Below are 13,120 nucleotides of genomic sequence, written 5' to 3' on the forward strand. Positions count from 1 at the left end.
TTATTTGGTAGCGTGGAGTCAAAGCCAAAAGATTTTTGCCGGAGGTGGAGTAAACATATTACATAGGGCACTGCTCTGCTACAACAGCAAGTAAAAAGCTGGGGTGGAGTGTGTTAGAGGAATTCATAGGCAAAAAGCAGTTATCTTTTTACTCTTGCACATTATGCAAAATTATTTTTTTTTTTTAAAAGGGAGTCTGTTCTGCCTTAAATACCACTTTCAAAGTTATACCCGCATGGCCTAACTTTCAATAAAATAAAAAAATAAGGCAAGTTTTTTTTTTTATTATTATTATTTAAACATATTTAAAGCCAAAACTTTTTTTAAGTTTTTGTTTTCTGATGATTAGGGAGTTTTCCCTTTAGTTCCTCATGCAGAAACACAACAGTAGTGAGAGCAAATCCCCTATTCTTGTTCTGGTAATAGCTATAAAATTTTGGATTTCCACAACAAACAGACATAATGATTCTGCTCAGCTTGGTCACAGACAGAAATTAAAAACAGGCGTTTTAACACTTCCTCCACTATCAAAAATAAAAGTTTTGTTTTAATATACAGTACTTCAACTGAGAAAGCAAATCATCTCAATGTGAAGATGAATGGGAACTGAAACGAGAGGATGTGACACATATCTGAGGAAATCACTTTTCTATCAGTTCTAGATAATTTCCCAAATCACTTACGGTAATTGTTATATTTCTTCTACGGGACTGTTTATTCGGCAACCATTTTATTAATATTATTATTATTATTACATAGTATTTATATAGCGCCAACAGTTTGCACAGCGCTTTACAATGTAAGGAAGATATTACAATTGCAATACAATTCAAGACAAGATGGTAAGGAGGGCTCTGCCCCTGAGGGCTTACAATCGAAAAGAGGAGGGGTCAGTGATACATGAGGAGGTAGCTGTGAGGGGATTCATTATTTGAGAATGTGATGGTTCAATGGTTAGGTTGAGGTGTTCTTAACAAACAGTAGAGCATGCAACATTCTTTAGGACAAACAAATCTTTCTGTTAGTGATATTGTCTAGCAAAAATACATTTTATTTTTTAAGAAACCCATAAACAACTAAAGAAAAAACTAAAGAAAAGAAAAAGGGGTTTCTTCTTTGAACAGTGTCAGTTTAAAAAAAAACATTAGTGCGAATGTGAAAAAAATTAAGTATATATTTTATTCTAAACTTTCCTGCTTAAGGCTCCATTGACACCTGAGCGGCTGTCCACACGTATTCTGCTGTACGGATACGCGCAGAGCCGCTCTAAACAGGTAATTCAATGCACTTCAATGTGCATCGTTCAGACCATTGCAGGGGCCACGTGATAAGTGCCATAATCCGCCAGGTTCCGCACGTTCGCGGCTATTTGATAGCCACAAACCGTGTGGATTTTAAAATATTAGCATTTTTTTCCAGCACGGTCTTCCACGCGGAAAACCGTGCAGGAATCGCAAACGCAACATGTGAATGCAGCATTAAATGACACTACTATTCTGATTTTGGTATAAAGCACTGCAAAGTTAAAATGAAATTGAGGCTTTAAAAAAAACAAAAAAACGTTTAGTTTACTAATTTGTATTGAAAATATAGTCTACCACAGGAGTGAGCTTGGAGCAGTGGCTACTTTACAACACACACAGGGACCATGGGGGAATAAAAGTAGCCACCCTCCAGAAGGAAGGACAGTGTCAGCACCAATTCAGAGATGATTTGAGGATCTACCCGACAAAGTTTGGCTTTAGATACACTTTAAAAATAATGCAGCAAGAACAATATTGCAGCTCTGTACTATGTACTATGGGCACTAATGCAAATAACAGAAATGGCACCAACAGATTTTTACATTCAAGCAGTGCAATACCTAAAGCTAGATAAAAGCAATAAATACTGTACTATGTAAATGAGCCTATAAATCATATACATTCATATCTGCTGAGGTTTGTTTTAGCAATTACATTACGCCTTTTCTTCAGCATGAGATTATGACTGTGTATTGTTCCTCTTCATTTTTACGGGAATCTCCTCTTCCTCTTTTAGCCTACGCTTGGCATTATTAGCTTACAGATATTTGCCCCTTCTTCTAAAGAATTTATGTAATTCATTTGATTCTAGTTCTGCAAAACTAAATTCCCTACACATTGCAAGTTCAGTGTCATTCCAGCAAGCTCTTGTGCACATGAAACTCTATAATACAGTCTCATGAGATATGCATCAACTGCCATTGTTTTCACATTATGGTCATCTAAAGATCAAGCTGACCCTTTGGCTTTTAGTACTTTCTGAATCACTGACTGCAAATAAGTATACAACAAGTGCAGTTAGAACTCCTAAACTGCATGCTTGTTCCTGGTCCATGCCTCAAAATAAATAGCATTTTCAAAGGAGGACCAGCCATGGCAGCCTATGTATTCTCAAATGTCAGGTTTCCTAGTAAAGAAAGATAGAAGCTGCCACCTAACCATCAAAATTACAAGCAGGGAACTCGTAAAAGCAGGTCAGAGATGATTTATACTTCCGCTGTACAGATTTGCTTTAAGGGTAAACCTACCGTTTGCTTTTCTGAAGGAGCCATATGATTGGGAAAACGTGATCTGCAATGCCATGGAAAACAAAGCTCTTTTGTACATTTTCCTTATTTAAAGCTATAAATATTTAGAGATCAACCAACCTCTGATATATACATTGAAACATTGCAAAAGGAAAAAGTGTACTTTTAAAGCTGAACTTCAGATTTGAGATAGATAGATAGATAGATAGATAGATAGATAGATAGATAGATAGATAGATAGATAGATAGATATCTATCTCTCTATCTATAGATATATCGATAGGTAGATATATCAATAGGTAGAGATAGATAGATATAACACACATGCATACGCACACACTTATTTTGGTTCAGCAATGTAGGTATATAAAAATGATCCGTGGCTGAGTCATGGGGATCATGTAATGCAGTGGCTGTGGGGATGCCACACAGTGGCTGTTCTTATACCAGGAGGTCACCTCCATCCTGTCTGCGTCCGAGCATGGACACATGCACAGACGTGCAGTTCAGGTGAGCATACGGCTGCGAGCGGCCGAGTACTCCCGTAGAGAAGAACAGGCTGCTGCGTGCAATCGAACAAAGCGCCTGTCCTTCCCGGGAGCGGCCCGATACGGCCGCGCACGCCGCACGGACCTGTACAGGACGGCTCTTATCATTGTGAATGAGGCCTAAAGCTTAAGCAGCATTGGTTTTTTTTATTATGCTATGTGAATAAGAACATACAGTAGAACAAACATAAAAAGGTATCACATCAATTTGGCTGTAAAAGTGGAACTACACTTAAAGGATTTTTCCTAGCAAGTCCATGTCAGCATACCATGGGCCAGTACTTCCGCCAACTCCCACAGACCCACCCACACCTAACTAAAAAAAAAAAATAAGAAGGTAGATCCCCATCTGCGTTTTTCTTTTGCCCCCACTCCAGATGCCCTTAGGTTGCTAGTTTCTATTCTTGCTCTGATATGCTAAGCCCACCCAGGTTCAGCCTTCCCTGGGATGGAAGGCACTAATATTGGAAGGAAACTCTCTGGGGGGAATTTATCAAAACTGGAGTAAACAGAATCTGGAGCAGTTGCTTAGGGCAACAAATCAGCTACTCTCTTCGGTTTGTTCAGTTAAGATTTGAAAATCAAAGAGAGAAGCTGATTGGTTGCTGTGCACAGCTGCTCCAGATTTTGTCTGCTCCAGTTTTGATCAATTCCGCCTTTAGGTTTAGAAGCATCTTAAGTGCCTGCATATGCTTACTAAAAAAAAGGTGTAAATGGCCCACTCTGTACCTCCTTTATTTGGGTCAGGGGGATGTTCGTGCTGTTGCTGGCCAATTTGTGCTATAGCAGTGGAGGCTCCTCTCCCCCCCCTAACCCCCCCAAGCAGGACAACATCTTACGTTCCTAGCAATGGTAGCCCCAATTTCACAATGATGCTTCCAGCAACTATATATCTTACATTTTCTTGCAGCCAGAGTTCACATTTCTCTGGAGCTACGCTATGTTTTGTGTGACCTTTGTGGCAATTCCTTGTGTTTTAGCTATGAGCCAGACCACTGTTCCCAGGCACTGAAGACTCTGTAATCAAGGTGTGAGAGGTAGGTTGGTTGGTTTTTTTGCACATGCAACATTTTAAAGACTATGTCAGAGATGAAAAACAATTAAAGGAGAACTATAAGGCGAGTGAAAATCACTCAGCCTCATAGTTCTAGCCGACCTGTGACAATGAAAATGTCACACGTCGGCTCAATAGATCGGGAAGTAAGCGAACACATACCGTCGCTCGCTCACTTCTTGATCCTGTCCCTGCAGAGAGCCCCGAGTGTCACTCACAGCTGCAGGGATTCCCCCCTTCCCCTGTCCGGTCCTCCAGCGCTGACTGGTGGAACGGACAGGGAGGGGGCGGGTACAGCTGGCTCTGCCTCTAGGCAGGCAGAGCCAGTTGTCACTCACGAAGCTGGGTGGATCCAGAAAGTAATGTCGGGATCCGTCCGGCTGCGGCGTCTCATCTCAGTAGACCGCAAGCACTGAGCTTTGGGTGAAGGGAGGACGCTAGTTTGTGTCCTCCCGTTACCCTTAGAACTTTTGGAAAAAGCCCTGATCCAATAGTTCTCCTTTAAAGTGGCCCTACCGCTTAACGAACAAAAATTAAAAAATATAAAAGCATTTATTTATAGTTACTTGCCTCTTTGTTCGCTTTTTCCCCAGTTTTGCTGTTCTGTCACCCCAGTGGATCGCAAACTGACCCCCACTTTTTTTTTTTGTTTAACATGATTGGCAGCCAGATTCCTCATTATTATTTTTGCCGACCTGCACGTAGAGCTGTGCTTTACACAAACCTTTTCCCCATAGATCTCGCAAAATCTCCCAGTCTACAGATGAGATCCCCCTGGAAGGCACTGGTGGCTAGTGATGAGGCTGGGTTTGGTGTGAACCTAGTCAGCCCAAGCTGAGTCCACTACGGCCACCATCCCCTTGTCCTGATCCAATCAGTGCCAGCAGTTGTGGTGGAGCGCTCCCCGTACCTTTGGGACATATAGCTGCGAGATGGTGAATGTGACTCCCCGCAAGTGATGTGGACCGGAAGGAGAGGTTGGCAGTTAGAGTTTTGAGCAGGTTTGCATGAACGTCAACAGTAACTCAAAATACCAGGAAGCTAGATTAAATAAAGTCACAAATTAAATCTGATTTCACTAATGACTTGAAGATGTTTTGTGATCTGCATGCACTAAAGATTTTTACAGAGTTATTCACAAAAGGGTGCAGAGTTTGGAGAAGGCAGGAGAAGTGAACAACCTAGGCCCAAATAGCTGATTTGGAAAAATTCTCCTGGCACGCACAAGCGGGAAACTGTCAAACTTTGAAACAGCCAGCAATGGCTGTTTACATACAAGCGGTCCAGTGGCTGTAGAGCCATCCAATCGCTTGTATGTTGTGTCTTTGTGCGCCCCAGCCATCCTGGGCTTCCTGTGCGAGCCTGGGACCGGCACTGTGGCTCTGTGAAGGGAGCACGGAGCGAGATCAGTACACGATCTCCCTCTGATCGCCCCTCCGGTGTTGTGAGTGTGGAAGTGATGGATATTACATCACTTTCACATTCAGCTGTCACTCTCTGGCTACAGAAGCCTGGGAGAAGCAGATCTCTACTTCATCAGCCTCTTTGGGGGTCCCCCGGTGACATCAGTGGTCCTCACAGCCTATTTGTACATAACTGCACAGGCTGCATTTATATGCAGATGATCGGACATGGATGCAAACAGTCCGTGGGCAGTGGCAGCTGTCATTGCATTGTACAGCGCCTCCCACCCACAGCATGCTGCATGAGTCTCACTGAGGAATTTGTGAGACTCATGCGATTGGCCCCATGGGGCATAAAATATATAGAATCTTTAAGATATTAATATAATTTCAAAAGTAATTTATAATATTTTTACATCTTCAGCTTATATTAAAACAATTCCCCATGAGCCGGCCATGAAGGTTCTTGTTCAGGCACTTCCTGTTATAGGGTGTCCCCATCTCCCAGTTGTGCTCCTACATTGTCACCCACCACACAAGCTTTGCATGAAGACTACCAGGAGTGTTTTCAGCATACATTACACAGGTTTGGCCCACTGATGTAGACATCAGGGAACCAGCCCTGTGAAATGCCAGGCAACCATAACCAGAGTGCATGCATGTAGATAGGAAATGGCTGTAAAGAAAATGCAAGAGACCAGAAGAACCGAGATGCAAGATTTAAAAAAAATAAAAGTGAAAACAAGTCATTTAAAAAGCAAAGCAACTGTTTATGACACAACATGCACAGCATCAAACTGAAGTCCATTCAATTAGGTCTCCCATCTACTTCCCAATATTCTTATTCATACTCTTTAGGATGGCTGTGGGATTGCTGTCAGGTACACAGACATGGCAAACACAAGAGCAGAATCATACATGCACTAGGACCAAACACAAGCAGTGACCTGTCACATGAAATAGAATGCCACCCAAGCCCATCAGCAGTGACACCTAGACTGTGGTCACCTCTAGAAGAACCCTGGGACATCCAGAGACTGCACATGAAGTGTCTTCTGTAGGGATGGTGACAGTGAAGTCATAGTGACAGAAATGTCAGTAGATCAGTACTGCTGCTGCCCTGTAACCAGACACTTGATACTGTATTACGCACCTCCCCGGTACTTTATTGACGTTTCTTTTCCAGAACTGCTTTCTCCCCGTGTCGCTCGCCATTTCCTCTCCACATCACCGATCTCCCGGTAGAAATAGATGGATCACACCCGGCTGCTCAATTCTTCCCCTAAAACCACCTAGCCTCTGTGTCTGGAAGCCGCCATGTTTGGCCGTGCAAGAACCAATACCGCCATTGGTCGAGCTGACAAACTGATGAGTGTCGGCCAATCAGAAGTGGCGATGCTTGGCATCGCGGAAGTCAACAAACTTTTGCCAGCACTTAAAGGTCCATCTATTGCATTACTGACGTAACGCAGCCCTGCGTCCTTCCCATTTCTACGTCAGGGCACTGTACGTGTAGCGCCAAAATGTGTCTCCGCCAAGGCCGCCGCCATGTTTATGGTTATCACGTAGCGAACCAGCAGTTTGCGTGCTATCATAGAACAGAATATATTCAATGATTAGCGGATCATGGCAGGTACCAGACTCTGGTATTCTGTGCTTATGAGTTTTTTCATAAGTGCTCAAATACGTTATTTTATGGTAAAGATTCCTGTCACCACCAAATACCTATTAAGATAAGAATTGTAAAGTACTCATATAATCTTAATTTAGGCTGACATTGCATTTTTGTCCCACTGTGTCATTGCTGTATTTTGCTGGGTGTGTGGTGGAATATTAACATCTTTAATTTTAGGTGCGTTTTGGGATTCCTGCATCAGGAATGTGTGTTTTCTTGCAGCAGGAATCCTAAATCTGGCGTTTACAAGTAGTAGCTGTCATCTGTTCAATTTAATGATCAGCTGACAGCGGCTGCATGTAAAAGCCTGCACAGCGCATGTGATATGATTACTCGGAGTCAGAAAACAATCACTATCCCTGGATACATCATTGATTGATTGATTCATAACCTCATGTAAGCATATCACATATGATTACATGCGGTGTGCTTGCATTTACATGCAGCGGCTGTCATCAAATCATTAACTGACAGCTACCACCTGTAAACGCCAGATCTGGGAATTCTGCTGCAAGAAAACACACAGGAATTCCTAACTGCACCTTAACTTACAGATGTGAATGGGGCTTTATTGTGTGTGTAATAGTGTATGCATTTCTGGTTGGGGGGCGTATTTCTGCATGTGTGCGTATTGTGTGTACTTATGGTTGGGGGTGTGTGTGCGTATTTGCATGTGTGTGTACTCCTGTGTGTGTGTGTGTATGTGTGTTTCTCTGTGTGCGTATTTCTGTGTGTGAGTAAATGTGTGAGTCTGTTGGTTATTCTATGCTTACAATTAAAAACTAGGAAAAAAACACATATACTGACACTGCACACATATACACATGTATACATACTAGGGATGCACCGATACTGATACTAAAATCGGTGCCGATACCGAGTATTTGAGTACTGGGCAGTACCGAGGGAGCATGGAGCCAGCTTGCTTTCCAATCAGGAAGACGGTTTGAGGGTTATGACCCGCCTCCCGGCTTTCTGATTGGCTAAGAAGCCAGCTTTGTGTGCTGCTAAGCAGCCTGGCTTCCTAGCCAATCAGAAAGTCGGGTGGCACATAATAACCTGCCTCCCCGCTTCTTGATTGGTCATGATGTGCTAGGAAGCCGGCTTCACTTTTTGCTAGGCAGCCTGGCTTCCTGACCAATCAGGAAGCCAGAAGGCAACTCATGACTCTTCGCTTGTCAGAAAGCCAGGTAGCCTGTGAAGCCGGTGTTCTTTCACTAGAACACTGGCTTCACAGGCAATCAGGAAGCCAGAATATGGGTCATGATCTGCTGCCCGACTTTCTGATAATTGGGGCACAAGGCACCGGTACTAGGTATCAGAGAGTACCGAAAAAAAATATTGGTACTCGTACTCGATACCCAAAAAAACGGTATTGGTGCATCCATAATACATACTCATATGACAGACACAGAAACATTAGCACACATGTCGGCATCACAGAAATCCTGACAGTACACACAAAGCATCACAAACACATATACTGACATTATAAACACACGCAGACATAAACATGGGTACTGTATATAGTTTAATTTTATTTTGAAGTATTTTGGCAAGCGGCCCCCATGGGAGAAGAAAATTTGTCCAGTGGCCCCCAAGTGAATTGAGTTTGAGACTCCTGCTATAGGGCATAGCTGCTACATCTGAAATCCTCCTGGTTCAAGAACACATTTCCAGGTCAGTAGTTGCCTCTTTGTTGAAACTCATATTTGCCTCTCTTGGACAGAACTGCAGAACTGTGGTGTGGTCCAGCTGACACACTTTTGTTAAACACTATCATGTAGATGTTTTTAGCACGCAAAGACCCATGGGCGTCAATACTTTCTGGCGGAGCGGGGAGGGGGGAATCCAGCCCTTCCCCTGTCACGGCAGAGAGCCGTCTCATTGTCACAGGTCAGCTAGAACTATGAGGTAAGTGAAAAGCACTCACTTCATAGTTCTCCTTTAAAGTTTTGAAATATGAGGGTAGGCATGATGGTTAGGGTTGTCCCTATAATAAGACAGCCTCAGGCAGTTGCCATCTCATTGGGGAGCGGCTGGGTGGTGGTGGTGGCAGGGGGGAGGCCACAGTGTCCCAGGTTTGCTAAGAGCTCTTCGCAACCTGTGACACTCTGTGCGTTTCCGCCAAACTTACTGATGTCACCGGATGCCAGGAGCTGAGCGGAGTCCCGCCTAACTCCTCAGTGAGCTGGGTGGGACTCCGGACAGAGCCGCTCAGTCCGCCACTGCCCCCGCCGTGTTTGAAGAAGTGAGTTCCCCCCACCACCACTGACAATTCCTTAACAGCGCATGACTCCCCCCTCCCTGTGAGGACATCGCCTCCAGGGGCAATTTACCTGCTGATTATGGTTATGTAAATTGGTTATTGATTATGGTTTTCTTTAACCACCTCCCGTCCATGGCCATTCCTGAATGACCGCACAGGAGCCTTATAGGAGCAGGAGGTCCTGCCCCACCCCCCACTACTGTGCGGCGCTCATCGCGCACACGAGTGGGGAAAATGTTAGAAATGTAAACAGCCAGGGATGGCTGTTTACATTCAAGCGATCTAGAGATGCCCGATCGCTTGTAGTAGCTGCGGGTGTGGACCCAGGCCCGGCTCTACAGCAAGGCAAGACAGGCGGCCGCCTGAGGGCGCTGCAAGGTGAGGGCGGAAAAAACAGGGCATTTTGACAAGTACTTGTACTTGTCAAAATGCCCCGATGTTTGCGCTATGTTTTGGGTTTTTTTCACTTACCTTCGGCGCGGGAGAGCAGCGGCGAGTCAGCGCTGGTCCGGTGGGAGGAGCTCCAGGTGGGGTCCTAATTTAGCTGGCCGTCGACTGCCAGAGGATCCCGACACGCGCGGCACCTCAGGCAGTCATCGCAAGTACGATCTGCCTGTCCAAGATGGGCAGATCGTACAAGCTTTTAATTAGCTTACAACCATCGCAAGACAAAAGTCTTGCAATGGTTGTAAGGTGTGTGGGCACCTTAAAAGTGTTCCGGTATACACTTGTTTGCTGAGTTTGGAAAACATCCTTAGCTGACAATTTTCGTTTCTGAGCTTCAGCTGTGCAAATAAAAGAACAGTGGCACTTTTCTATTTCTATGCATGTGCAATGTTGTGCCATCATAAACTGGCACCTCTGTGATTCTTTATGAAAGACTGTGTGGCACTAAAATCGACAGATAGCTGAAAATGCTGGATACTAAATCTACTTAGACTCAGTGGAAACAATGTCTGCACTGTCAGATACCGTTTCAGTCTCACTGATTTTACTGACTTTGCAAGTACCACTTGCATGAGCTGACAGCAACTGTTGTTGCATACTGTTTAGCTGCTGCAAATATAGAGAAGAACATAATAACATTTCTGAGAACAACCAAGGCAATACAATATGCAGCTTAGGTATCACAGATATACAGCACTTCTAATTTGTGTTTATCATTTCTTTTCTATGTCTGATTGAAGATAGATCGGTGTGTGCCTTTTCCACTCTAATGTCACATCAATTGCATTGAGAAAAAAAGCCGGACTCTACATTTTGTAGGAAACATCAGGATTTATTTACTAAAGGCAAATAGGCTGTTCACTTTGCAAGGGAATTTCAGTGAATGAGGTGAAGCTCTGCTGACTTCCATAATCCAATAATTTTCAAGCAAAAATACAGTTTTTCCACTTTCCTTGCACACGATTGGGAATACTTTCCAAAGTAAATTATCACCTCATTCATTAAGGAAAATTCCCTTGGAAAGTGAACAGCCTAATTGCCTTCAGTAAATAAACCTCTTTATTTCCTCCATTTTGATTATTGTTTCTGCTCCCTATCTCTTTCCTCCCTCTGTTATTTGAAATCGGCATGGAATAGATAAACTGCACTAGGTAGGGATGTATCAGATTTATCACTACCACAGTACCATTAATTGTACTAGAAAAGTTAGGGATGCCCTGAAATTGAATTTTGAGACCGAAAATAAAAAAAATCTGTCAGGCCAAAATGAAAATTAAGTTTTTTCCAACCTTTTTTAAAATTTACAAAAATATTTTTTAATTATTTTATTTGTATTTATTTTTCTTTTTTAACTTTACTGTCGGGGGCTCTAGAGACATATCGGGGGTCAAAACAGACCCCTGATATTCCCTTTTAAAAAGGAAAAAGAGATTGAGGACACAGAGTTATAAATGAACAGGAATCCTCTATACTGAGTGTTCCTGTTCATTCATAACTTGAGGAGATAGTATGAGTTACTATGTCCACAATCTTGAATGAAGTGGAAGTGATGTAGAGCACTTCCTATTCATTGATACCTGTTACATAGTAACTCACACTATGTCCAGTTATTAACAAACATTCAGCGATCAGCTGATCGCTGAATGTTTGTACGCCGCTCTCCATAATGAATCAGCTGTCACAGAAGGCAGAGCAGGAGCGGGAGGAGAGCTCCGTCTCCTATGACATCATAGAGCTCTCCTCCAATACCCGCTCTCCATCTTGACACAGGAGGCCCCCACTCAACATCCTAAAACCTTCTCTCCTCTCCGCTGGGTGCCAGCCGCTGCATCGGAAGACACACAGACTGGTGCTCAGCGGGGAGGAAAGAAGCTGGGATGCACTGAATTTTCAGCCACATTTTGCCAAGAGTGCTATATACTGCCAAAATGTTTTGGCGTGTGAAATTTTGGTGCATCCCTAATAATTTGTATAATTTGGAGGTTAGGAGATTAAGGGGGCACATGATTTTCTTGTCTAAACTATTCAATGGTGACAGCAACATTATTAACAAACCCTTTACAGTTAGCCCCGTAACAAAGACCAGAGGGCACCACCAAAAATTGGTGGAAAAAAAATTTCAACACACAAGGGGTTCTTCACAGTTAGAGCGGTTAAGGTCTGGAACTCGCTGCCGCAGGAAATGATTTCAACTAAGAGTGTGGAATCATTCAAGAAACTCCTGGACGAGTTCCTCGGAGACCATAATATACAGGGGTACAAGTACTCCTAAGAGCAAAATCACACATGGACTCACCAGCTCAAACATAAATGCAATCACGCAATAGGTTGGACTTGATGGACTTATGTCTTTATTCAACCTCAAAAACTATGTAACTATGTATGTAATTATGCTCTACACACTGTGCATAGTCTGTTTATAGACTTGAGGATGACAAAGAGCAGCCCATCTGTGCAGCGGAGGAGTAGATATGCTTCAGTGATCACAGAAGCATGGAGCTGGCTCGGATGGTCAGGTGAGTATAACTTTTTTTTTAGCACCTAGACAAAAATGGGCACTTAACCCTTGCAGTGTGGGGGTAGCCCCACTGCAAGTGTAAGGGCAAGATGGCGGCTGCGCATGCGCACGTAAACCGGAAGTGCCAAAACCAGAAGTGCTCAGAAGTGTGCGGAAGCACGTGCAACGGCTGTCGCACAGGAAGTGATGCAGCTAATTGGATCTAGCTCACCATATAAGAACGAGTCTCCCCTTGCTCCTTTGCCGATGGTCTTTCTCAGCTAGTTGTTCCTGTGCCTGCTCCTGCTTTTCTTCCTGTGACCCAGCTTGTTTTTGGACTTTGCTATTTTGGATTGCTGCCTGCCCCTGACCTCGGCCTGTTTCTGGACTCTGCTTTTGCCTTTTGATCGTGTACCCTGCTGCCCGGCTGGCTCCGACTGCTGGCTCCCCGGACCTCGCTTCAGTCTCCCGTCTCTGCCTGGATACCATCCGCTCAGAGGACTTCTGGACTCATCCTGCACGGCACTCGTGCTCCTCGCTGTCTGCCTGCTCCCTGTCCCTACTTCCAGGGGTAGAGAGCCGCGAGCCGCAAGAGAAGCCTCCTCGCCTTCCGGTCTCTTACCAGGTACGTGACAGCAAGGGTTAATACAAATTTTAACCGTAATTCTTCATTAAG

The 13,120-nt window shown here is 43.9% G+C and overlaps 1 protein-coding gene across 2 annotated transcripts in view; it reads right to left on the reverse strand.

Moving 5' to 3' along the window:
* TBC1D22A (TBC1 domain family member 22A) overlaps positions 1 to 6,988 on the reverse strand; it is a 436,851-nt gene extending 429,863 nt beyond the window's left edge. The window contains exon 1 of one of the 2 annotated variants that reach the window (XM_018553897.1): positions 6,710 to 6,988. In XM_018553897.1, the coding sequence (XP_018409399.1) occupies positions 6,710 to 6,771 (62 nt within the window). In that variant the 5' untranslated portion in view covers positions 6,772 to 6,988. The remainder of the gene's footprint in view (positions 1 to 6,709) is intronic. The other variant, XM_018553896.1, reaches the window with a different exon arrangement.
* Positions 6,989 to 13,120: the final 6,132 nt, after the last annotated feature.

The sequence above is a fragment of the Nanorana parkeri genome, unplaced genomic scaffold, assembly GCF_000935625.1.
Source record: "Nanorana parkeri isolate BGI_ZX_2015 unplaced genomic scaffold, ASM93562v1 scaffold133, whole genome shotgun sequence".
Lineage (NCBI taxonomy): Eukaryota > Metazoa > Chordata > Amphibia > Anura > Dicroglossidae > Nanorana > Nanorana parkeri.